The sequence below is a fragment of the Lytechinus variegatus genome, chromosome 7 (genome assembly GCF_018143015.1).
Source record: "Lytechinus variegatus isolate NC3 chromosome 7, Lvar_3.0, whole genome shotgun sequence".
In the NCBI taxonomy this organism is placed as follows: Eukaryota; Metazoa; Echinodermata; class Echinoidea; order Temnopleuroida; family Toxopneustidae; genus Lytechinus; species Lytechinus variegatus.
Window position 1 is genome coordinate 10915653 of NC_054746.1, and position 27979 is coordinate 10943631.

Sequence of the window (27979 nt, forward strand, 5' to 3'; positions counted from 1 at the left end):
AAATTGTCATTTCCATTGTCAAAAATGAAAAAATTTTGCCCCTGACGGGGCAAATACATTATCATAGTAAGCCTCGCATCTTTTGACGAACAGTTCCTCTGTGAAACATAGCTTTGATAAGCCCCCTTTCCATCTTATTACAGTGTGATAACGTTTAACCTTTTAATGAATACATTTCAGACTAAAAGCGAATGGCAAATTGATAGTGGTCCATCAATGATTAGGTTTATAATTCTATGATGCTGGCTGTGTCGTCTAACAAACGCGCGGTCGCCCAGAAACGCTCAGACCGGACCCGATATCACTAACGCGCGTAAACACTAGTTACTCGAGCAAGATATGGAATCTATGTCATAGCTGTCAAGCCCAGAAACCATAACATCTCGAGAAACTTGTTTCAATTATTTCATTTTCAACTAAATATAAATTGAGTTAATACAGTGATAACAAGAGAGCGGTGTTGGCTCAGTCGGTAACGCGTCTGCCCGTCGAAGTCTAACCAAAGATCGTAGGTTCGAGTCCACCCTGGGCGGATGTGTAGAGGATTATAATTTATTATTTGTAAAAATGGTGAATCCCACTCGAAAGCAACTTAGAGATAATGTTTAGACATGAAAAAATAAAATCATCTGTGAAAGTGTCTTCTTGACCGGACTCATATTATCCGAGATATAAATAAAAATGTAAAGAATATAAAAGAAAAAAAAGCGTTACAGTACTGCTCTACTATATATAAAAAAAATCTTAAGATATTTTCACAGCCCCGTATTTTCCTCTATTCCTTTACGTTGGCATGATTGGAAGGCGTTTTGTCTGATACTATTTCAGCTCATATATAGCACTTATATATTTATTTCAGATTCCAAAACTTCTTCCCATTACTAATCAGATCGAGATGGCAGCTATGTTCTCTGGTTCATCCCAGCTTTTGTTATTCATGGACGTTTGCAAAAATAAAAAAAAACAACCCGGGAGTGGGTGGGGCTGCAAGACCTAAATTTTCGAAGAAACGTAAGAGCGAGGGGATTTGTGATGGGGGAGCTTTTGCATTTTCTAGAATAAAATTGAAGGATTTCGTGCACACTTTTGATGAATTTTGTGAATTTTGCCCTCTCGATCGGCGGCCTCGGCTCGTACGGTCATGTTTGTCATCTTAAAGTCTTTAAAAGGCCTATATAACATTGGTTTGAAACAATTTCGTTTGCAATAAGGCTCGTAATTTGCTGGAACTGCGACCCTGGTCATGAAGAAACACCAGGCTGGGTCAGAAGGGAGGAAACAGAAGGAGCAAAAAGAACTCCAAGACTGTTTAAGTCAAGAAATTCATTTTTGAATGCACTTAGAAACGCAACTTTTATACTAAATTTTTACACAAAATCCTTACCGTGTGGGGGGGGGGGTCCCACAGCCTCTCCCGCTCTATCGCTTCGGTATCTCACGCTGTCAAAAATATTGTGCCCCCTTCGGGATTTTGCCCCCCAAAAACTTGAAAGTGTTCCGGCGCGCCTGAATACATTCGACAAAACTATTATTAACCAAAACCTATTTCTTTGAGTAAAGTTTTGTTCACAGGAGTTATCAAATCATTGTAATATTGTGGGATTAACATTCAGAAGTTTGATAATGTCCCATGCTGAATGAATGTCTGGTTGCTGCACAGCAGCTGCCGGGCCCACGGTCAACTGGGCAAAACAAATTTTCAGAGTATTTTATTTCTGATGTCTATTATTTCGAACAGTAAAATATGGATTTTCATTTTCATTATCGCTATATTTCCTTATTCCCTTTTTACCATTTCCAAAGATAAATGAATGATTCTTAGAGATTCAGTTCGTATCCTGGCCTACTGAGTTGATGAATATTGGTAATTCCCTTTTCATGTAAATATGACTTGCCCAAGGCCAATGAGAGTGTGAGACCACTTCAACTGAACTACAGCCATATCGTTGTTTTTCTTTTGGTTTGGTTTTTCTTATTTGTACAGATAAAGATGATGTAATACGAAACTCTTAAACTGCACATTATTACATATATATTGTAAAGAGAGCTGATATATCATTTTAATTCTCTTTGTTACGTGAGGCAGTTATACTAACCATGAAGCCTGATCAATTTGAATTAAATGTATATAGGGTAAATATTTTCTGTCCCTGAAGTTTTGCCATTGGCCGACATTGCATACTATTTTCACAGCAGTTGACAGACATATTTGTTCTGCAATTGTTTACATAGGTCTACTACACATTTACATGGACATATAGGGCCTACTCTGTATTGGCTGGATTGTTCAAGGCATTTCAAGCATGTCTTGTTTTTTGCAGTTGTCCTATTTAAAGGGAAAACTGATGCACACAAAATTATTTATGCTTTAATCAACAGTTTAAAGTCATAGAATTAAATTATTTTTGATCCATAATAATTATTCCAAAACAAGTATTTTACTCCATTAGTGTACAACACTAAAACGGGATGCTATTCGTTTAGACACATCCCCAGTCGCAAGTGCCTATGATTGACGAGGCAGGGCTAATATTGGTTGGCATTGTATTGGGAAGTGTAACACGCCATGGGCTAATCATCTCACTAACTCTCAAGGAAATTGGGAAGCGGTTGGCCAGTATTAACACATTACTATAAGATCAATATCAGAGATCAGGCTGATGTAGATAGTAATTGCCCATTTGTATTGACAAGTATGTAGCCTAGGATGTACATGTAGGATGTTAGCTGATGGAGATTGAATACGTTGGAGATGATGGGGAGGGGTGGGGAGGAAAGGGGAGGGGGGTAGCGAGGGTGTAGGTAATAAGTAGAATGTCTGAATCTCTTATGTCTCAAAAGGGAATTCATTTGAAAATTCTTTTGATTTTAAGAATACAATAACATAATAACACGATGCAAATGAAATTTAATCACATTGGAGGAAAGAAAACATTCACAATGTCTATGCCAAGGTTCTATCTATGATACTAGGTTACATCCGTATGATGTATATTTCCTCAGTTTTAAATTTCTATGTACTTGGCAAACAATTTTGTAATCTGCTTCCAAATTTAATTTTAGCTACCCCCTTATTTGTCTTCCATATTTAATTTCAATCTCTAATTTCATTGCCTTTTTGCAGCTGACTTTGGCGTCTCAGCACAGATCACACAGACGATGGCAAAGAGAAAGTCGTTCATCGGCACGCCCTACTGGATGGCCCCTGAGGTGGCCGCTGTGGAAAGGAAAGGAGGCTATGACTTCCAGGTGAGTTTCAGATTCTGTACCCCTCTCACTAACATAAGGCGTATTCAGACCACCTTGAAGTTCGAGAAAACCATTTATTCTCTGATCAAGAAATTTTCCTTAACCAAACCCGATCAGAAAATACTAGGTATTTTTGCCAGTGTGAATAGTAGGCTCTTGCTGAAATTACGAGAACTTTCGCAGGGATTTTTCCAAGTTCATGAGTATTTTGGCAGTGTGATTGTGCAAATTGCATTGAGGCAACCGTGGGTTGCTCGCACCTTGCCTGCTAATCACACCATTGTGTGCTTGCATGTAACTTTGAGAACTCATCCTGAAAGGATCTGTTTGGGTCGGTGTGAATGCAGAAAATAATTATTATGTATTTGAGGCCTGAACATGTTTCATTATGATCAAGTGGGTCTGATTATACCTACTAGGTGTTTTCAAGTCAGTCAGAACATTTCTATTAGATGTTTTCAAACAGACTCATCCCCAAAATACCCCTTTGTAATTTTCCATAAACTTGTCCAGGATAAAAAACTCTTTTGATACCCAACTGAACCGGGGGGCCGTTTCATAAAGCTGTTCGTAAGTTAAGAGCGATTTTTTAACGACTGGTGATCCTTTCTTATGCGCAAAACGATTGTTAATGAATATACCATTTACCATAAGAAAGGATCACCAGTCGTTCTTAAAGTCACTCTTAACTTACGAACAGCTTTATGAAACACCCATCAGATTGAACCAAAGACTGAGAAAATACCAGCAACCTTGTAAAAGTCTGATTTCCTGCAAAAGTTGTCTTAATTTTAACAAATATCTACTAATTATGGTATGCCTTTTTTTAGGGGGGGGGGGTAATATTATGAGTAATTAGCTTTCACAGTGACCAAAATATGTAGTATTTTATGATCGGAGAAATAGATCATGGTAAATTTCCCGAGATCAGAGAATACAATAGATTTCCTGATAAGAGAATACTTGGTATTCTTATTTTTCGAATCGGTCTGAAACCACTTACCAACAATGGACAAAAAGTTCATGCTTCAAAGAATTATGATTGCTTTTCGTTCTTGATATTTGTGCATTATTTAATATTACAGAGTGACATGAAGGAACACTCTGGATGTTGTTGTAAACAGGGTTCCCGGCCCATCAGGGAAATCAGGGAAAATTATTTTCCTTTTTTTCCAGTCAGGGAAAATTAGGGAAGTTGATAAAAAAATACCTCAAATCAGGGAAAAATCAGAGAATTTTGATCAGCCCAAAAGTCGAAAGCATGGTAGTCAGTCTGACTTTGTTATATTTTGTTGCATATCAACCTCTTTCTGTATAAGGTGGGGAAAGGATGGATTTATGGGGGGGGGGGGGTAGGCCATTACATGCCTGTGTAATAGTACTAACTTAGTTTTACATTATTGTTTTTATACTTACAATACATGTAATTCACTGCAACAACTTAGAAAACATGCAAAACTGGGAATGGGTCTGAATAATTATCATGGAATTTTTAAACTTCATCAGGGAAAAGTCAGGGAATTTTGGTTTCCTAAAAAGCTGGGAACCCTGGTAAAGGGGTGTGGGGGAGCACATATATATCCAAACCAAATCATAATGCATGTTGTGCCTGTTGTGGCCTGTCCATAAAAGCTACTGTTATGGTAACTTTGACATCCAATGGTTACTACCATGGTAACAATGCTCAACAGCCAATCATAATCAAGGATTCAAAAATTGTTACCATTGCATAGCAAAGTTGACATAATTGTAACATTTATGCATCAGGGCCTATAAGTACATGCAGGTACAAGCTTCTCTCTCGGTGTATAGGCTTTTAACATTATCGCCTTGCATTAAAATTGTGATATTTTCACCCGTCATGTCAGCCTGACCTTTTCATCCGAGTGTGAGATAATGAGGCATCATTATAGGGATTTTAATATCCTCAAAGATCATATTCTCCCCATCTTGACATTATAATGGATCATAAGGATCCAAGAAATTGGTTCCCGTTTTTACCCTTCATTTTGTGGCTGTTATAATCCTACTGTAAGGATGAGTATTCCATCAAGCCAGCTAACTATCGTGATATGTCGTTTCGTAGAAGGGGAAAAAAGCATGCATGGAATTCTGGGAAAACGAATGTTTTGACCTATTGATATTTGGGCGTGTGATGTACATCAGTGGCATAATCAGCCAAAATTTTGAGGGGGAGAAGTATGTCTTAAAGGGCATCTTTTTTTTAAAGTAGCAGGCGGCAAACTGACCGTTTTGAAAGAAAATCCAATTTTGAGATAAACTTTTATGTAATATTCATAAAATATATCCTATCTCACCCCTTTTCTCTTTTTTTTTCTTGGTTGTGGAAATTGTACACCTCCCCCCCCCCCCATTTATATGCCAGTGAAGTACGCCTCCATATTTATTGTCTTTGGAGCGTTTATAATTGAAGACACATGTGGATGATATATTTCAATGACACTTGTATGTTGATTGCTAGGCTAGAAGGCTGTTGATTAATTGCAGGGTAAGTACATGTATATTGAGGTGTTCCATGGATAAAATGTATACCATCTGGTTCTGTTTTTTTTTCAATGTTTTTTTCAACTGAATCGTAGTAGTAAATTTGTCAGCATAAGAACGTCTTACATCTCTCCTGATATAGCAACATAAATTGCTCCACATTTTTTTATGACTGCTACACAACATTTCTTATGTGTAGCAATTGTTTTATGTACTACTGTACGAAACATACATGTAGTTGAAAGCTTTTCTCTTATTTCCAGAAATGCCAATCAAATTTGAATATATTTTCACTCAAGTCCATGTAAGATAATATGCCAATGGCAGTCTGTACAAGAAGAAGAAATCTATGATTAAAGAACTGAATTAGATCAATATTGAATAGATACACAATAGCACTCATGCAGAAACACTGCAAGAAAAGCAATGTTTATGAAATAAAGATTGTTCGGAAAATGTTTGTTGATTTATGCAATATTAGGTTGTAAGAGGCCTATTTCAACCTTCCTAATGTTTATGATCTTATTTGTATTCCTGGCACTCACCTAAAAAGTGTGTTATTGAGTTGGAATGGGTCTTGTGTTTCTCAATCTGAGTTCTGAGGTACCCTTGTGGGGGGGGGGGCTTTTCATGAAACAAATAGTCACTGACATGTGTTTTAAGCTACTGAAATCCATGCATGTGATTGGTTCAGAGCTATTTTGTGAACCACTAGATTGCTAGATCGTGTGAAATGTCAATAACCTCTCACGGGAGCCCTCACGCCACCGTCACAGTCAGGCTGTCAAAGCTCTGCTGTGTAGAATAATGAATACAGTACCACAGTTCATTACACCAGGTTGCATTATACATGCCTCTCCATCATCAACAAGTTTGTTGACCTCATGGGGGCTCTTTGCCAGTCATTTATACAGCTATTAAGTGGTCTTGAGAGGATTCTGCATTGCATGAAAATGATTTCATATACATTTTTTTAGGTTTATGGCTTTTAAAAAGCAAAGACAGGGCATGAATCTGAATTTAGAAGGAAATGACCTTCTGTATCCTGATTTTCTGACCTTTGACGTAGAATATTATGCGAAATTGCCCAAAACAATATCATAATTCACCCTTTTCCTTTCTTTTTTTTTATTGGTTGTGGAACTTGATTGAGGGAGGGGAGTGGGGGTGGGGCAGTGTCCCCAAGCCCATCCCTATATATGCCATTGTCTGATACACTGTACATGTAGGCTAATAATCATAATACATGTATTCTGTAAAATGCATGAACATTTGTGACCATGCAATGGCTTTTAGTGATCGGATGTACATGTACAGTTGTATATGTTTCTCTTTGTTGCAATGCCCAATGTGCTTCTTAGTGCCATATAAAATCATTTCAGTCCCAGTGATAATATTGGTAATGATATCAGGCTACATGTAACTGCAAATTGCCTGTAAGTGGTTGAAAAGAAATTTAGAACAGGATATGTATTTATGTAATATAGTGGTTGTTAATAATGCATTATACTTCTCAACAATCATCTGAAAGTCAACTCAGTCATCGGACATGTACATGTACATATGTAGGCTACATGTACAACTGTATGGCATTCAATAAGCACAAGAAGAAAAAATATTTGTTTTTATTAGGACAAAGAATTATTTTCCCTCTTTCCTGTCCATCACTCCTCTGATGAGGTTGTGGAAGCCAGTATCATATTTACCTTATGTATTACTTTCTGAACCATTGTGTAAAAAGAATAGAAATTCCAGCTCACTCGCTAGGAAGCTATGTACATGTAGTGTTGATTTGATAGCATAGGGTGAAGACAATGTGTTGTAATATATGACTCATCGCAGAAGAAGAGAAAGAAACCTGTTTTGGATTTGCCTTTGACCTTTTCTTCACCTGTTTTAGTTTGTGGTGGTTCTGAGAATGTTGCAATCACGTGTATTTGTTCTGTACATTGTCATTGAGCTTGATCATGTGTAGGAAGCCATTTCCTCATTTATGTGATCTGTTATTGCCCAATGTTATTCTATAATTAATGAAGAATTACTTGAATATTAGGGACACTTCTCTCTGTTGCAATTTAAATAGGAGAAAAATCTGGAAGAGTCAGATTCTGAATAGGTGTTGAATCACAGATTATGTTGAATCACAGATTTACCTGGTATTGTCTGGAATCATTTGGGCAAATGAAAGTGATTATGGCATTTAATACTTAAATTATGAAAGTGATATTTTTATTCATTAGTTAAACAAACTAGTTTTATCATTTGACAAAATTTCGTATTTCATGTTGTCTTTTCTTTTTAATGTGACTTACAAAGCAAGAAAGAATCCACCCGTTCCATGAGTACGATTCTTCCACAGACCATCCCTCAAGATAGGAAGTCTGACCCCTCTTCCTTTTCCTTCGAATCCAAGGTCTCTGTCTCTAACAAGTCAAGGCCAAAGAGCACAGAGACTGGTGTCAAGCCATTAATCAGGGCGATGTTATCAATCTCTCCCCATGTCAATAGTAGCCAGTTACATGATAAATGTACATGAGGACCAGCCCAGCCAGTTTGTTTGTCCTCAGTAAGGTCACAGGGGGTCAGGTTACAGTGAAGATATTTATGTGCTAGTCTGTGTGCCAGACACTGCTTTGAGGAAAAACTCTCACTTCCTGATGTGGAGACAATCTTGTCAACGTTTTATTTGTAGAGACTTCATATTCATACTCACAGGTTATGACTTGGTTCTGTACAAGGAGTGAATGCTCCCCCCCCAAAAAAAATAGGTTGGAACATATCCATATGTCTCTGTATCATGCTGATACTTCTTAATTCCTCTTCACATTCATGTCGGCTACATGTAGAACATGTTAGAGATTTATGCAGGGCCTGACTATTTGTGTAAATTCCCATATGATTGAAAAAGAGCTGTTTCAAATCAGGAAAACTAATCAGATACCTTCCTACATACATGTAGGAATATATCCAAAATACTGATGTGAAAAATGACAGTCATTGCATGTAGTGTGTTTCAAAGTTACAAGTTTATCCTAATACTCAAACTTTGCGAGGAGAGGCTGAGAAATCCCTTTGGAAGGTGTCAGTCCGTACTTTGCCACTCTTCACCCAGGTGTAAATGGGTAGGCCTACCTTGTAAGCGTGAAAGCCTATGTACATGTAGTATTGCTAGCAGTTGAGTGTGGAAACTCTTGTTGGAATGCTCCCCAAGGAGTGGAGAATGTGCAGACATTGTGAAGACATACCAGGATCCGATGACTGGGATAATTGTTTCTGCAAAGCGCATCGATAGAGACATCGTTTAGATGTGTTTGATACACTAGGCATTTATGCAAAACATAATATATTGTTATTACATGGAATAGAGTCTGGTCTCTGAGAATATCAAATAGTTTGAACTGAAATGGAAGAACCTGGGGCAGACAAATTCAGGGGAGGAATGAACAAAGTGTTGTATTGTCTCCTATTCTTCCCCTCTCAATGCCTTCCATGACACAAGGGTCAATTTGTCAGGATAACTATCTGCATACAACTGTCAAATGAATTAGGAATTTCTCTGGATATTCAAAGATAAGGATAGCCTCAGATTCTACACAGAATGTATGCACGTGCTGGTGTTGATATTTCAATAAATTTTTAAAAAGAAAGAATGTTCATGTTTACATTCATGGTTACATACGGTACATGCAGCGTTAATGTAGGCCTATGTAGCTCATAGTATGCAGTAAATTTTGTTTGATTATACTTACAGTTTGATGTCTGTTAAGAAATAAAATGGCTTCGGGTATTTCAAAAGGGGAGATGGTTTTAATACAAGAACAAAAAAAATGAAACATTTTAACATTGGCTTCATGAAAGTCCATCAAAGAATGATAGATTTACAGGGAGTCTATATTTTTTTTATATAATTGCAATTTTATCACGTCACATGCAAACTGAAATTGTAGATTTTTTCAGCGACAGTTCTGGGATGGACTTTTTGTATTTTAGATAACAACACAAATCAGTGTGATGTGATATGCTTAATAGAGGTTTAAGATATCTGGCTTATCTATTAGACTATTTAGTAGGCCCTACCCACAAAAAGTCAAATTTTGTGTATTTTGTTTTAGCAGACCTACATTAATGTGTGTTTCTTTTCTACCCATAACAGCCAACCAATTTGTCATTACATGTATGTGCTTTTAATTTTGTCTCCTACATGTAGCCCTACTTTTATACGTTGAAGCAAGGTAACTTGTTGACACGGGTTATCATTACACTATTTGACGGCAGGGCGGCATATAATCACAACTTCAATGAGACTAAAATTACACACCTCGATAGCAAAATATGCTACTTTGTTGTGTATTTTACTATATATAATCATCTGTTCAGACTAAGCCTCTTGGAAGAAGTATTACTTCATTACCCTACATTAAGAAGACTAATTGAACAGATATAAACTTATATATATATACTGAACATTTCCTTTTGTTACCTACAGTGTGACATCTGGGCGGTTGGGATCACAGCTATAGAACTAGCAGAACTTCAACCTCCTATGTTTGATCTACATCCTATGAGGTGAGACCAAATCTCCTCATCATTTTTATAACTTTCTATGTTGATGATGATGATGATGTGTATGTAGGCGATAATTTTGATGATGATGATGATGTTGATAGTGGTAATTTTAGTAATTTTGTTGATACTGATGATGAGAATGATGTGAATGATAGCGACAACAATACCAACTGGCTATGATGATGACAACAACGATGATAATGATGATGGTGATGACATAATTAGTGTTGATAATAATAGTGTTGATTTCATTGTTGATTACTGATGATGTTGACAATATTTATAATGATGATGATGATGTTGATGGTAAGTTTATTGATGGTAGTGATGATAATGATAATGATGATGTGAGGTGATGATAACAGTGATGGTGATGATGATTGTAATAATCATGATATGAGTTGATGATGATGACGATGTTAACGTTGATAGCGATTGTGATGCTGTTGCTGATGTTATTTTTTTGCCACAGTCACGGTCACAAATCAATGATATTTATAATCAATTCAAATCGTCTAGATTTCTGATGAATACCAATATTATTTTTTTAAGTTGTAGATGTTTACTTCTAGATGAAAATAAGTTCATGATGTTCTATACTTCAATAGTAAAATACAGGTAACTCTGCCAAAGTCAAATACCTTGGGACCACAGAAATCAGTCTGACTTGGGTGTAAATTGACTTAGAAGATGTAAATAACATATGTTTTGCATATCCCTGGTATGAAATAATCCATTGAGTATTAAAGCAATTAATCAGGAGAGTCAGCTTATGCAGAATCTACTGTAGTTCAATCTCTAAGCAAGCCAAATACATTCAATTCTATTAGAAGTCAATTATACACAATAGTGTCCCTTGATTCTGTTTGTCTGTGGGATGTTTTATGACCCTCTCCCTAATTGACCTTTTAGAGTATCAATTGCTCTTAAATTACTCTCTACCCTGAATCCTAATTATGCTTTCAGAAAGTTATCTTATTCGAAATGGTCGGAGTTTAGCTGTTTGTGGGGGAAAATACAATGAAATGTGATCCATGATATGGGCAATAAAAACTGATTGATGTTATTAAATGTTTTTGGTACTTGAGAAGTTCGTGATAAGTCTTAATGAATTTCATATATTTGCATGAGCATTATGTACTTATTGTTTTAAACACTCCGAACATTAAAATGTTACTATTATCAATGGTTGTCATCCTTGTATAAAGCCATCATGATCATGATCATGATCATGATCATTATCATGATCATGATCATTATCATCATCACCATCATCATCGTCATCATCATCATCACCATCATCATCGTCATCATCATCATCATCGTCATCATCATTATCACCATCACGATCATGATCTTGATCATCATCATCATCGTCATCACCATCATCGTCGCCATCATCATCATCATCATCGTTATCATCATCACCATCATCATGATCTTGATCATCAACATCATCATCATCGTAATCATCATCATAATCATCATCATAGTCATCACTATCCTTGTCCTTATCAGTTCACCACCATAATATCACCACCATAATATCACACATTCCTTTTTTTTTAACCTTTTGAATCTGCAAGGGCTAAGTTGTAGGACAAAAGTATATAAATCATGAATTTTCTTTGACCATGCAGGGCTCTGTTCCTCATGTCAAAGAGCAACTTTGTTCCGCCGAGGCTGAAGGACAAGAATAAGTGGACACCAGTATTCCATGCATTCATTAAAACAGCACTAATCAAGAACCCAAAGAAAAGGCCCACTGCCAGTAAACTCCTTCAGGTAGGAAGAACACTCTTTACATTTAGTATCAAGGTACATGTAGGTAGGTATTTCCAATTAAATTTTGAAAGTTACATGGTTGTTGTTAGCCTGAGTCCACCAACACTGGCCACAATACCAGACCAATACATATTTTGATCAAGAAACATGGAGGTACAGACTGCAGGCAGCAGTATGTGTGACTGATCAATTGGCTTGAGAAAGTCCACAAGTGGACAAAAGCTCAACCAAATAATTTTGAAGGTTGGTTGAAGCTGAAACATTGTTCAATACATATTTTGTTTGATTCTTTAATGGGCATTTTCACGGTAACTGACGTTACATGGCACAATTTGACACACTTTTCATTGTGTGTGATGGAAGTTTGATTTTAAGCAAACTCCCATCATTCGTTGTTTTAGAGATAATCATACACACAATGAAAAGTGTGTCAAATTGTGCCATGTAACGTCAGTTACCGTGACATTGCCCTAATGTTAAATTTTTCTAAATGTTATTGTCATTATTATTATTTCATTTTTTTTGGGGGGGAGGGGAGGGGGTCTGAGGGCTTGGACCATACAAAAAAGATATGTGATCCTGAACTATGTGAGGGAAAAGGGGTGCATATGCTCTACAAGTTTGTCTGCTACTGTTTGTTTCGTGTCCTTATAAATATTAGTACACTACAAGCATTTTCGGCAGTTCACAATAGCCTGCAATGCCTTTTATTGGAGACTTATAATATATTTCAGAATTCAAATTCGAAATTCAATTGGAACATTTAGAGGATGTTCTACATTTACATTGAAAATGAATTATAGGTTAAAGGTATTGTTTAACTTTGTGAGCAGCCAATTTAAAAAATTCTCAAACCAAGATGAAACATGTGTACAAGTGCATGTATTAGAACTAATAAGCCCTGAAAACAACAATTATTGAGAATGAAAAGCTAAAACTACAAGGCAAACCCTGATTTTGTAAATAGACACCTAAATAGTACACATAAGTGTATGGGATGAAATTAAGATGGTGTTTCCGGTCACTTTATATTTAAATTTTTGAAGCACTAAATAATCATTTTTGAACGCAATTTTTTCTGGGCTTCATTTTTGTAACATATCACAGACACAGGTGACAAGTGTGACCTTCTAGCTCAGATTTTTTAAAAGTCAAACAAATGTTAACCAATCACTTTAATATTGTCAAATGAAATTTTCTGTTAAGTATTTATTCCCACTTTTTATTGAAGATCATGTATATTGCCACTTGAATTTTGTCAAACTAGAAGCATTGATCGTTGTCTACACCGTTGATATTTCTTTCTTGTCCATTGCTGACCTGATAAGTTGTATGTACGGTAGAATAATTTTGAAAACATTGAATGCATTATTTTGATCAATGATATTGATTTTCTGTTGTTGTAGCATGCCTTTTTCCAAGACAACATAGATACGCTGACAAAACAGACAATGAGGCAACTGTTAGAGAAGGCTCGTAATGTCAACCCAGGCTATTCACCTATAGAAGACGATGAGGAGGATAGGTTAGATGATCAGGTAATACAAAATGTGGAGTTTTCGCACTGCGACATATGATGAATTCAAGAACGCAGTAAATGCATTGAAAAGGTTCCATGACCTTTGCTCCAGCGACAATTGCTCCGCTATAGATTCCACACACGGATGGAATGACCAACATCAACCCTGGATTCAACACTATACCCTACCAATTGCAACCCTATCCCTATATCTTAGATGAAATAAAATCCCGGAGCAATTGCTGTCGGAGCAAATGTTGTGTCACCGATGAAAATGCCTGTCAACTGAAAAAATAACAGCTGAATCTTAGACAAAATTAAGCAATTGTTGTAGGAGAAAATGGCATGTCATCAACTGAAGTCTTTCAATTATACTCTGGTTCTTCGATTTCAACTTTTGTTACCTTAAGTTGAAATATTAATTGTTGTATTCTTTGGCAGGCTAGATTGAACATAAATCTAATTTTAGACCAATCCTCTATCCATGCTTTTGCTTTTCTCAATTATACTCCGGTTCTTCGATTTCAACTTTTGTCCCGACTTACCTTAAGTTAAAATATTAATGGTTGTATTCTTTGGCAGGCTAGATTGAACATAAATCTAATTTTAGACCAATCCTCTATCCATGCTGTTGCTTTTATTTTGGTCTAAAAATATCTGTATAGATATCTTTATTTCCTCTAATCAATTCCAACTCACATCTCTGAATTTTTTTCAGATAGTAGTGTAGTATGTGTACATACTTATAGAACTTTTGATGGCATTCCTTGATAAATTGATTTAACCATTCTTTAGTCATGTTGGAACTTGTATTATGAGCTTTTATTAAAGATACAGAAATATTGTGCCAAGGATATTTATTACCAAACTAAAGCTCTAAAATGATTTATAATAGCATTATATACTTTTAAAAAAATGTATGTTATACATTAATTTTTTTCTGTAGCCTTTAGTTAATGTGAAAAAGAGAGTTTCATCAAAGAGGACAGACCAGAAAGACAGACCTGCTTCAGAAATCAACAGTAAGTCAAGACATCTGGCTTTATTGATACAAAAATACACAGATGATTTGCTGTGGTTTAAATATATTTCAAAAGTTCTAGATTGTACATCTTAACAGTGACATATGTGAATTTACAAAGACAGTATGAATTGAAAAACATGAAAAAGGATTAGAGTAGATTTTATGTATACTGCTTGGAATTCTCCAAATAGTTATTTGTGATTAAAAAAATAATAATGAAAATTCAAGCTGAAATACATGAACAGATTGATAGAATAAATAATGATGATTTTGAAATTATTCATGTTGTCAAAGATATTTGTAATTCATTTTTAATATTTTTTTTCTTAAGGAGAATTTGGGTAGCATTTTTTTCTCACCAAGACTACTGAATTCCACTTTAGCACCCTTTAATGCATGATTTTTTGGCATGTTTGCCATATTTTATATTGACTGCAAGTAATGTTACAACAGAAGTATGATAAATCGCAGTTATATTTAAATTGTATTTTCTATCCAATATGGCGGAAGTATATTTTTTAGACTATCCTCTGCTTTCAAATAAGGCAACTTTCCTCATTTGAATCAGTTTGGACAACAGGAATGCTGTACTGATTGAATTATATAGTGCTCATTACAATAAAGCACTGCATACTTATACCTTCCTACTGCGTTCCCACTTTCTACACCTGGGTTGAGAGTGGCAAATGTAGATTAACGCCTTGCCAAAAGGTGCAAGTGCAATGGTGGGATCCTTGTGGTTCAAAGTCTAGAGATTTATCTCCTGAGCCGTGACACCTCTATTAAATTATATTTGTCATCTGTGGAGAAAAATTGTAAGAGGTATACACATGTTTTTTATGTCTAAAATAATATTGCTTCAACTGGAATGGTTATTGGTATCATGGAAGGTTGATTTACTCAAGTTTACCTGTTCAAAGAGTTAATAGCTATGCTTATTCTTATGAATTTCTCCTTCCAGTGGAGTTTGTGAAGAAGGTGAAAGAGGTCCCCAGGTTGCCTCCCGATGACGATGTCATGCTCGGTGAAGGTAACTACCAAGGAGCGCATGAATGGAACCCAAGCAGCTCAGAATCAGAGGGAAGAAAGTAAGTGATTGGAATACCCATCTCTTTGTATTTATCAACATATCAACATGACATTGCTTTTATGTTTTCTGAATTAACCCCCCTTCATTTCGAGTGATGATATTTCTAGCTAATTCCCTATATTTGGAGAGCATACTTATTATCAGCTTGTGTGTAACGGGAGGTTGATGCTGCTTTATGTGAAATAATTTGTTTCCTTGAGCTTCTTTCCCATTTTTTCCCCTCCTTCCCTTGATGAAAAATAGTGATAGAAGATATGTTCTAATCGTCATAGAGTAACAAATTCATTACCAAAAATTTTCATTTGATTACGGTAGTGTATAAAGTCTCGACCAACTTCCAGAGTCACAACTAACTTTAACAATCATGGCAGAGTTACCATAGTTGTAAGTTTTTATGAAACAGTCCCCTTAAGGAAGCTTTCAATCATTCAAGTATACTTTCTCAAGCCACTAAGTGATTGGTCACTGTTATCTTAGATCACTTCCTAAGGACTTATGTAACGTACCTGTTGTTAAGACAAAGTTTTATGGCGAACAGGGGTTTGCGCACGCAGCGCCGGAACTCTAGAATAGTATCCCACATAATTTAAGGCAAGTTGATACAATTCGGCAATTTAAATCTGCATTGAAAACATATTATTTAACTGAAAATAATATTATCAAAGCATTACCAGCAGGTTTCCTTCATCTTTTCTGATTTTTCCTAGCATGCATTGAGACCTTTGTAAGGTGTAATGCGCTATACAAAAACTGTCCTTTTATATTTTCTTGCTATCTACTGTCTTGAGCACTGGAGTTATGAAATGTTGTCAACAGGTCTCTTCAAAAGGAGTGCTATAAAATGAAACGGCAGAAAATTATATAATTTGAACAGTTAAATCATATAAATTAAAGCATGTTCACCAGACATCAATCAATTTAATGGAGCATTCGAACATCAGTTTGAGACTGAAGGGGGTTCCAATTTGTATATTAGACAGGGCATGGATTTTTTTTTTGCAGTGCAGTACAATTTTCACATTCAAGGTGAACTTAGATTATTGTTTTCTACTTGTTAAAAAATCTAAACAATTACAAATGGCATCATAAGTGGGAGCCACAGGCAATACTGAAAAATATCATTGCTCTGAGTTTATTCTAATCAGAACAGACTCCACTTTGATCAATTTGACAATGCTTGTGGTTAATTAATACATAGGCCTACATTTTGCTAATGATTTAACATATTTTATAGACTTCTTCCAAAGTTTATTCCTCAATTGTTCTTGTGACTGATATGCTAAAAATGTATCCTCTCATTCCTCTAACTTTTTTTGTTTTTAAATTAAATACATTAACTCAAATTCCCAGAAGAATACTTCAGATTCTTTGTTGAGAAATAATCAGACTAGTCTGCTGTAATAGGGTCTGCATGAATAGACTAGTCAGAATAGAAATGGATGTCTGAAATGATGGGTTGGAATGGGCGAAGTAGACAATTGCTTCTTCTATCATGTCTTCTCTTTCCTTACAATCAATTTGGGAACATGAAAATGTCTCTGGAGACCCTATGACGTCAATGTAGCTAGATCCCAGGGCTGTGGGTTGACCATCTTGCTTACAAATGGCCAATAATGTTTATGCCTTATTTATCTCCTTTCCACGGGTCCCTTGTCATGTTTATTGGGCTGTGCAGTGCATTGCTTAAGTGTAGGGATGTAATTAAATTTGTTAACACTCTGATCCGATAATCTTTGTAATTTGTTTCAGCAAAGCAATTGAAGAGAACAGGTTATTTTATTTTCAATTTTGGGGCTTCTTTGCATTGCTTAATTTCATGTAAGCCTAAATTTACTAGATTCTATTCTTAATAGATTGTTTCTAATTTAGCCAGACTAATAAAAAATAATTCAACTGATTTGTTAGTACTTAGATGTAGAAATCTTTGTTCTTTGTTTCGGTGAAATGATTGAATTTATAAATTCACCCCTTTTTAAAACATTTTTGGTAGCTTATTTTCATATGAAAATTTACAAGATTCCATTCTTGATTAATTCTGATGTACCCAGACTCATTCACATTAATTCCAATGAAGACCTTTATAGATCATAATTTGAAATAAAGCCAAGTAAAGAAAACAATCTAGCTCCTCATGTATCTGCCCTTATTCATGATTCCAAATTGCAATTTAAAATGTTGCCATCATAAATCTGACCATGTACATGTATGATATATTTTACCATTTCTTAAAGAGATCTCTTGTGAAAAAGTTTTTTTACCAGTATATGAAGAAGGAGTATAGAAGTGCCTTTTTTCAACAGTTCAAGCAAAACTAATTGCAGTTTAATCTCTGATGTGTAGAACTATGACTTGCTTCATTTGTCATCCATGTAGATAATGTGCAATAGGGTTATTCTTGATAACAGTTGAATTGTTGATAGTCTTTTAAAATTGCTGTGATGTACAATCTAATCCTTAATGGCATTTAGGCATTAATAATGCACAAACCCGATCCAGTTTTTAGTCTCTGAAAAATATTGGCAATTTGGACAGGCATACCATGTGAACCTTAACTTCAAACTAACCCCCCCCCTTCTTAAATTATATAACCTTACTTATCAAAATTACTAAAATTCTTAGCCTCTTAAGCTTTGTGTTAGTTTGCAAGGCTGGCTCTTAATGAGTAATTGGTGTACATTTAACTTTGTTTCAATTACTCTTGTTATTTTCCTTGACCAAAAAAGATATTAAAATTCTTACCTGAAATACTAAATATACATACCAATTTTAACCTCTACCCACATTATATATATATATATATATATATATATATATATATATATATATATATATATATATATATATAGGTCTATGTATTACTATTAAGTTTTAACATTGGTTGCAAATACTAGTTTTAACCTCTGCCCACAATATTCAAAGTATCTAGGGCCTATATTAAGTGTTGAGTTTTAACATTGGTTGCAATACATAAGCTATACGTAACACATTATATATTTCAATGGTGCTTGCAAGATTCATCAATTCTTCACAATAAGATTTATCTTACTACAGTACATTTCCCCTTGAGCAGGAACAAAATGCCTGTCTAATTCAAGGTAAACTGCAATAAATCTGCAGTGGAATGAGGCATAAATATTTGATTCAGTAAAATTATCTTCAAGGTGTCACAGCCTGCATATTTTGTGCTGGGATTCGAAGACACATGGTAATATGAGAAGGATTCATCCATTATTCTGTAGAAAACAGCTGTGCTATCGTGAGAGAGTGGGGCCCCATAGTTCCCTTTCAAAGTCTGTATGCAGTAAAAGAAAATCATTTAGTTGTAGAATAAGGGCAAAAAAGGAGTAAAATTTTTCATAAGAATTCATTAAAAACCCCACCTCTATAGCATTGTTTGATGCATATATTGAAATTTAAACAGTTTAATAGAAACTTGATTGACCAAAATAAAAATATATATCTGATTTGACTGTTTTTTAGTAGCAAATGAGCCATATAAGCCTATACATAATACTTTTTCATAGGTTTTTTTTTGGAGGAGAGGGGGGGGGGAATGGTTTTGGTAGTACATAATCTAGGGTTAAAATGTGTTTTCGTAGACTAGAAATTATTGCATATATAGGCTTCATAAATTTGATAAAATAGATTACTTCCACAATTTGATTTAGATTATTGGAAATATAGTTCTTAATTTAGTATAAGGCGAGGGAACATCCAACTAGTTCTTTACATTAGCTAGAACTATATGTATTTGTTAAGTCCTGGGAAGCCTTTCATGATACAAATAGTTAGTGATTTTCACAGACTATTTTGCTCTGAGCTATTCAGATTCAAGGATTTCAGTAGCTTATAACAAGTGGTAGTTTGTTGTACTGAAATTCTCCCCATGCCTCTTTGCAGTTATGACCTCATCGTTGAATGCCCTTTTACTGACTCTTTTCTATTAAAAGCTTCATCTAAACGTATGTTTCATTCATGGCATGTTTATAATAATTGGCTTCATTCCCAGTTGTTGGATGTGTGTTGAGGCTTGCCACTTGTGTATCTACGAATTGTACGTTTATAATATATGCTAATAAAGGGGCTGTTACACCTGGATTTTTTTCGCCAGGATATGCCAATGTGCATTGGAAAGCCATTTTACCATTCAATCCTATTTCTTAATATCAAGAAATTAGTTATTGCCCAAAATTGTGATAAAATTTAAAATTATTTATGTTAAGAAATAGAAATTAATTCAAGATTTGGCTTACCATACAAATGTCATTAAAATTTAATTCATGATATTTAGAAGTGGAAATCAATGAAAAATGGCTTGCCATATGTACATGATGTACATCAGTATATGCTGGCTTACACATCAAGGTGTGAGAGCACTTCTACTCAACCCAGATCATTTGCATTTAGCGATGTTTTTTAAAGCAGTTTTAATGTGATATAATGTCAGGAATCGTGGCATAATTTCTTATAGAATCACTTGCTCCATTAGATATAGGATTATCCATCCCATTCTCATTTCATCATGATATTATTTCCCTCATTTTAATCTGAAAAAAAATAATGCCATCATAGTTTCTATACAGCTTTGTTTAATAGCTGCTGAGTATACTTTTGTTGATAAAAATATGATTAACCTAATAGTAATAAGGGCTAATAATGAAGAAAGAATAAAAAAGAAATCCTTTGATTACGTTCTTGGCAGGACAATCTAAAGAATCTCCTTTTTATTACAGTATTTGCAATATTTTTTTTTGTTTTCCCTCCCCCTAATGAAAAATTTGCTATGAGAAAATATCTCTATTTTTTCTTGAACATTAAAAATTTTTTTAGATCAAAATTGCTTGGTTTCTTTTTATTTATGAAATACTAGTAAATGGAGTGCACTAAATGCATGGAATTGTAATAAGTTACAGGTTATCATTCTTTCATAGATATGTAGAAGGAGCAATTGTATTGGAATTACATTGTTTATTTCCTGCCCTGAAATTATATAAAAATGCAGTAAATATTTTTTATAATTATAAATTTTGAATATGCTTGACATGATGGGGGGGGGGGGGGAAGAATCACAGAAGTTTGAACCATTGGAATGTATTAACATATTTGAAATATGTTAGCTTTTCTCCTCATCCAGAAGGCAACAAATATGTGTAAAGTAGGACCCAGGCCATGATAGATACTGCAAAGTGTTGGATATTTTTAGAAATAAAATCTTTTAAAAGCTTTCTGATATTCTTTACTGGGTATTAGCGTGATATTTCCCCATTAAAAATAGGTTTCAAGTTTTTATGAAACAAGTTGAATGATCAAAAATGAATATTTGACCGGCTATGATATTTTGGTTTCACTCATGTCCCCTTTATTGCCTGATGCACGCTGGAGTTGCTGTATGGAAAGTCCACAGCCATGACCATTACATTGCTTTAATCTTTTGCCTCCATAGGAGTTTACTCGCTTCTGTTGAGGAAGAGCTACAGAAACGGTATGAAAATTGTCTCCCCAATTCAATCCCTGTTTGTGTCTCAAGTTTTGTTTTTTTTTAAACCATCTCATCTCTCACCCAAAAATGCTTTGTAGATTGCTGTACCCTTTGCCTTCCATTTTCTTTGCATGCACCTCTGCTTTTTATTGTCTTTATTTGGGATGTGTTTTCTTTTTTTTTGCTTCCTGTAGTTTATTTGTTGTATTTGTTTTACTAATGATGGGATTGTTTTGGGATTTACAAATCCAAACAGATTAAAAATGAATTAGTTATCTGGTTAGTATGCTTTACAGAAATTCTTTATGGGGAAAACCTATATATGCAAATAAGTAGTTACCTTTTGATTATTTTACAAACAACAAACATGGATGCAACAAGGATTTTTCATGTGTAGCCTGGTGTTTTTATAGATGTTGCAAAATACATACATGTAGATGGGCTGACTATTAATATAAACAACAAATCTGTTAACAGTCAAAGCAAAAACAAAAGGAAAAATATTAATTATTTGATATTAATTACATATACCGTAAATGCTTATTCCCCCCAAAATGAACATTGCTATGAATCATTTATTTGCTTTTAAAACAAGGGTCTAGTAGTGGTTTGTGGTATTTTTTTATTTTTATTGTGCTATTGTTTGTGTTTGAAAACTTATGTTCATAAAGGTGGTCTGACCCATTAAACATTTTACAAGGAAAGGTATTAAATACATATTAATAGCTTCTGTGTACAAATGTAGATACATTGTGGGATTGGTGCTGTGTTTATCTGGATCTTGCCAAACAAGAAGAAAAGATTTTGACTAACTGTGGACTAACATTTTAAAGAGTAATTTCCATTTTTGTTTGTGCTGCTTGTTACGGTTAACCCGAGTTCATTTTGTGTTTGGCACCCATGTACTTCATGCACTGGCACTGACAGTTTATTGCTGAAGAAAATAATCCTGCTTTGTGCATTTTTCCTGTCTGTTTTTTTTCTTTTAATGAAACATTTATTGTTCAGTAAGATCAGAAAGTGCGTCAATATGTAATGATATATACGTATCAAAAGGAGCAGTCCCTTTCTGGCCCAATAAGCAATTTTATGTCTGAACTAGATTTTACATTGCAAACAGAACGTCCTTTGGAAAAGTACAATTATTTATATTTTTTCTTTAAAAAAATGGAAGATGAAGTGAAGATACCTGATCATCTGTCTCATGAAAGATAGCTTTCATCTACAAATAAATGTTGTTTCTGATTTCACATCATTTCCATAAACATGGAGAAAAGTACATGATGTTATTAGGTTGATTGTGTTCCTGTAATCTTGTACCTTTTTGCGTGTGGCCGTGTTGTGTTCATAACAGTCTAATATCATATCATTTACCCTGTGTGCAGTTTTTTGCAATCATCTGTTTCTTTGTGGTGCTATATCCTTTGCCCAAGAGATATATATTATCTGTATATTAACAAAAATATAAACATTACATGGCTCTTACAGATTATACTTATGAGCAGTATAGTCTTTGACAAAATAATATCCTTTTAATACTTGACTATCGTAATATTTTCCTTTTGAATCAGCTATTGTATTGTATATATTGTAACATTAAATATTGAAGTTGTATTGTGCTTTACAGAAATGTAGTCAAGTCAGTCAGTTCACAAATGATTATTATGTTTCCCAAAGCCTAATCCTTTCTGACTCCATCACTAGTGTATATGAGACATTATCTTTACAGATGCTATTTTAGTGTTGAAAATCCTTAACCTGTAAATTAATATTAATGATCTGATAATTTAATTTGGTAATCAATTAATTTGTCAATTTGATAATTTACAAATTACTTTCTGTATAAAAAAATTATATTAAATGAGTTGGTAATCTTGTCTAACAGTTAATGACAATTTTTTTGTCCCAGATTTTTAATTTTCTAATGTTGTCTGTGTTGCAATTTAATCAAAGAAATGTTCTACATTTAAACTTTTATTAAATTAAGTTTGTATTACTGGGGTAGTTATTTACATTATTTGTATCTGTTCCTAGCAGTACTTTTGAATTAGTATCCTTGCTTTATTAGTCTGTACACTCAAAAAGAAAAGAAGGGGGAAATATTCAATTTGTTATTTTTTACAATGCTCAGAATATATCCTCCTGAAGTGATCATATAAGGAAGGGATTGTAGGTCACTGGCTTGTGAAAACATTTTATCAGCCATTTGGAAATGTAAGGGTTAGGAGAAACTGTCAGACAGCTTACAGTTATTGCTTTCCTGGGTTTTATCCTGATAGTTCTGAAAGATCAACATCCAAAAATAGATTTCTCTTGCTACATGATGATATTATGAAAATTGAACAGTACCGTAGTATGTGTCTCTCCTTTGGGAAAATAGTGTACCAAGAGAATTGGACTTTTAGTCTTGAGAATGATAAGTTTTTTTTTAATTATTATAATAATGGGATTATTCTTCTGGTATGTGGTCCCTTTTTTCTATTAAAAGTTTCTCAAGTAGTTTGTTTTATTTTGGATTTATAAGGGGATACTTTTATAGGTATCTGCAAAATTCAAAGGATTTCAAGTATGAAATAAATAATCTTTTTGTTGAGGGTGGGGGTGGGAGGTATCTTTACCAGGTACCAACCTATTGGGTGATTTCTAGTATGGTGTTGGTTTTGTTAAGTGTGTAATTAGACTACCTAGCCCAGTTCCAACACTGAATGTGGGTTTACAAAGCGGTACCAATCACATTATTGACTGCTAGACACCGAACATGAATCCTAGTACCAGCCTTGTTTCAAAGGGGTGTTTTCAAGTTCAGTGTCGATGTTGGGCCGATTTTGACATCAGTACTGCACCGAACATAAAGTGAAAATGAGGTTTATGAGTAATAAGATCCGGATCCGGCGTGTAAACTCACATTTGATGTTGACGCCAGGGAAGGCAATCTAAAAGGTGCTTCCAATGCAAACACTGAACTTGAAACCTTCCCAATGTTTTGAATGGTGTAAAAACTGCTCCAACACCCAACTTGAAATCACCCATTGTCTTTTCTGAATCTGTATGGGTGTAGTAGTGGCTCAATGTGACTGACTCGCATGCCCCCGTTTGATAGCCCTTTGTCTCTGTCTTGCATGCATTTCTCTCTCTCTATCTATATCTCTCCATCTGTTTGATATGACAGGGGTCATCAGACCAATGATTTCAAAGGGGCTGAAGAGATCACGGAGGAGGGCAAACAGTAAGTATCTTACTCTGCCCAAGCTCTCTCTGCTTTGCCCATCGGTTTTTCCCCTCTTCCTTCTCTTTCTCTCTCTCTTGGGTTAGGGTGCTTTAGATTTCTCATGCATGATATTTTTCGGAAATCACCTTCTGTGCATGAATAAAGCCCGGCTCACACTATTATTTTTTTTATCTGCATATTTCTTCATTAACCAAACTCAGCATCATCCAGCTGAAAGCAAAATACTATACAGCAAAATATTCTGTAGCAATATATCGCTGAGTAGGAGCTCGTGTAGAGTTGCAGGCCGTGATAAAGTGTGATGATGCGGGCCAAAGCAAAGTAAGTTAAGGTATATATCGAGCAAGCTGAGTTGGCCTACGTAAGCTTATCCTCGCGCGTAATTGCTTGTTGTTACTAGTGGAGTTTGATTGCGGTCAGTTGGGGTGCTTCGTAAAGTATCACACTCTTGAGCTAGAACTGTAGGCCTCTGTGTTAGCTACGGTCTGCGTGTCGACCTAATACCATGTTTCATTGCATTTGACTGTGTCTGTGTTTGGGCAATACGCTGCTGAACACTAGTTTAATACCCAAAGATGTGAGCCAGGCTTTAAGGTAGGGTGCACAGTGTTAAGAACCGAAGAATCTGTGTTATGTTGTGAAATCTCAAGCTCCCTATTACCTCTAACAGGGTCTACAGTACTAACTTTCCTACTCTGTGATTTACCTTTAGTTTGATTTCTCAGTGTGGGTGTGATAAATTAGTCCATTTTGATGTATTCTTACTTAACTCTTATTAACCTAATCTCTATTGTAGTCACATTTTAGGATTCCATTCACTACTTAGTCCCTAACAACCATGCCATTGTGGTGTTTTATAAAGCTGCTTGTAAAATGATGCTCGACTTTACACACATGTTCCTTTGTGCCAAGTCAGCTAAATACAGAGATCTATCATTTAACAAAAGAAAGGGTCATCAGTCATTCATAACTTATGAACAGCTTTATGAAACGGCCCCTAGATATATCCCACGTATATCCTACTCATTATATCTATGGGAGCTTTTCATGGATTGGCTTGTCAGTGATTCTCATCGATAAATGATCTCTCAGCCAATTAGATGCAAGGCCTTCAGTAGTTTATAACAGTTGTCAATGAAACTTACTTTCAAGATGTTTTGTGGAATGCTCCCAACACTTTATAACAATATTAAGGATTGAACATATTAATGTCTGGTTATTATTATTAATCTACTTTATCATACGTGTAGTCTGAAATTAACCACTTATTTAGGATTGGCTGAATAGATTATAGAATATAATAATAAGTTGGGTTGTTTTGATTACAAGTAGTAGTAGAACAGAAAGTAAATATATATAGACCTACTCATTTATCACCAGTATGATAGTTTAACCAAACATGTTTATGTAATGTGTTTAAATAAAAAATGAACTTATGTTTCCTATAACCAGTAGCATTTCATTTCTTATTTTGGAAATCACTGCTCCACCATACATGTATATCATATACTCTAAACATTATATTCATATCATTCAGCATGAAATATATATCTCAAGTTATCATTCAACTGTAACAATATGATAGTGGTATTATAGTATCCTGGGAACATCAATAGCTTTGATATTGTTCCTCTGACCGTATTAAAAAAAAGTTTCTTTCTTTTGATTTGACCAAGTCAGTCTGGGTATCTGCATTTCAAAGCATCATGATTGCATTGCTGGCTTTTATTGTTGTAATTGTTTTATTAATCACATTCCTTTGTGAGATGGGGCCCAGATCTGAAAGTAAAAACATGCTATATGGGAATTCAACAGAGTACTTGACCTTCTGAGTATCGTGCATATATTCACAATTAATCTTGACGTTGATATTAGGAGTTTGTACATAATATATCATATCATTGAGTATAGTATACTCGTCTTTGATAAATTACTCCTCCATGAATCAGTGTTGTGTGAATGTACCTTTAGAGGTTGTACAAAAGTTGATCATTTTACATCACAGAAATAATCTGGTATTTCATCTTCATGCACACAGTTGAGCATCTGAATATAAAAACGGCCCAAGTCATATTTTTGGCGAAATTGATTTAAATACGGGAAATTTTCCCTTATACAATGGCTCATCTTGTGTATAAATGATAAATCTGAAATCAATCTCAGAAATGCCTTAAACAGAGGAAGAAAATCTGGTATGAGTGTAAGAAAAGTTCAAGTCTAGGATTGGGGCTTTTCTTACATTCATACCATAGTGCCCTCTCATTACTTCTACTACTTACTCCAGAAGTCTACCATGTATATGAATGTCAGAATGACCCAAGTCCTTATGATTCTAAAAACGACCCAAGTCCACTAGACAAAAGGCCCCGCCCACACGTAAAGTGTACATTAATGTTCATAAAAAACGTACACTTAAATTTGTTTTATTATGTTCTCTGATGTCTTTTGGCCAAATATACTTAATTGCCCAAATTAAAAAAATATCCAGTTTTTTGTTTTCTCAAAATGACCTCCTATGGACTTGGGCCTGTTTTATATTCATATACTAAATCTTCTGCCTGCAGAATGGGGAAATATTACATAAGAGAAAATGTGCTAAAAACTGACTAAACATTGTAGATTTGGGATAAAAAGGTTGAATTTATTTAGACATATCATTATTTTTTCAACTATTGCCTGAACTTTATTAAAATTCATTTTTACTCATTTGAGCTTATTATATTGCATGATATACTACTCAACATGACATTTCATAATTAATAGAACCAATCTTACCAACATATGATGCTGTAATGTCTTGAGTGTATATTGACATTTTTTAATAATAAAATATATCTTCTCATTAGAAATAATTATGGATGCTTGATAGTAGTATTAGTTGTAGATATCATATTTTACTTGTTACTTTAATAGCTAAGCTTATCAGAGTGAAGACATCAAATTCCATTACAAATTGGCAAGTGCCTTCTTTATATCACAACATAAATTTTTAAGGAACTGGGAAGAAAGTTGGTTGAGGAAAACACAAGATTTAAAATAAAATAGAATAAAAGATTTCTCTTTTATCATCTTAAGTTCATGACATTCTTAATTATTCTTTTTTTTATTTGTATGACAATAAAAGAGTTTTTTAAGGAATGGGGAGAAATTTGGTTGAGGAAGAAAGAGATTGAAGAACGAAGAAGCTTTCTCCTATTTCATCCTCCTTCACAATATTCTTAATTTTTGTTTTAGCTATTACGATATGTTGGATGCATCCTCCGAAAGGTAACATTTTCTTGTGTTACAGATCGCAGCTCCTGCTGTTCCCTGTTACAGTGTTACCTTCAAAATGCATGAAATGATACCACTCTTTTTTTCTTCCTGACAATTTTGAATCATTTGCTTAAAAAATGGTCACATTCATTATCCCATTTTGCTTGCTAAATGAACTTTGTCTTTATATTAATGTATCATAGTTTGGAAAAAAAAGGTTTGGATTCTATTTTCTATATTACTGTTCTTGCTTTGACGATTGATATTTGCTCTCCTTG

The 27979-nt window shown here is 34.6% G+C and overlaps 1 protein-coding gene across 8 annotated transcripts in view; it reads left to right on the forward strand.

Moving 5' to 3' along the window:
- Nucleotides 1-27979, forward strand: part of LOC121418429 (mitogen-activated protein kinase kinase kinase kinase 5-like) — a 93551-nt gene that overhangs the window by 37015 nt on the left and 28557 nt on the right. For 3 of the 8 annotated variants that reach the window (XM_041612283.1, XM_041612284.1, XM_041612285.1), the window contains exons 6-14: nucleotides 3125-3249; nucleotides 10241-10320; nucleotides 11961-12105; nucleotides 13512-13643; nucleotides 14571-14646; nucleotides 15610-15736; nucleotides 21182-21220; nucleotides 24387-24443; nucleotides 27681-27713. In XM_041612283.1, the coding sequence (XP_041468217.1) occupies nucleotides 3125-3249; nucleotides 10241-10320; nucleotides 11961-12105; nucleotides 13512-13643; nucleotides 14571-14646; nucleotides 15610-15736; nucleotides 21182-21220; nucleotides 24387-24443; nucleotides 27681-27713 (814 nt within the window). The remainder of the gene's footprint in view (nucleotides 1-3124; nucleotides 3250-10240; nucleotides 10321-11960; nucleotides 12106-13511; nucleotides 13644-14570; nucleotides 14647-15609; nucleotides 15737-21181; nucleotides 21221-24386; nucleotides 24444-27680; nucleotides 27714-27979) is intronic. The other 5 variants (XM_041612286.1, XM_041612287.1, XM_041612290.1 and 2 more) reach the window with 5 other exon arrangements.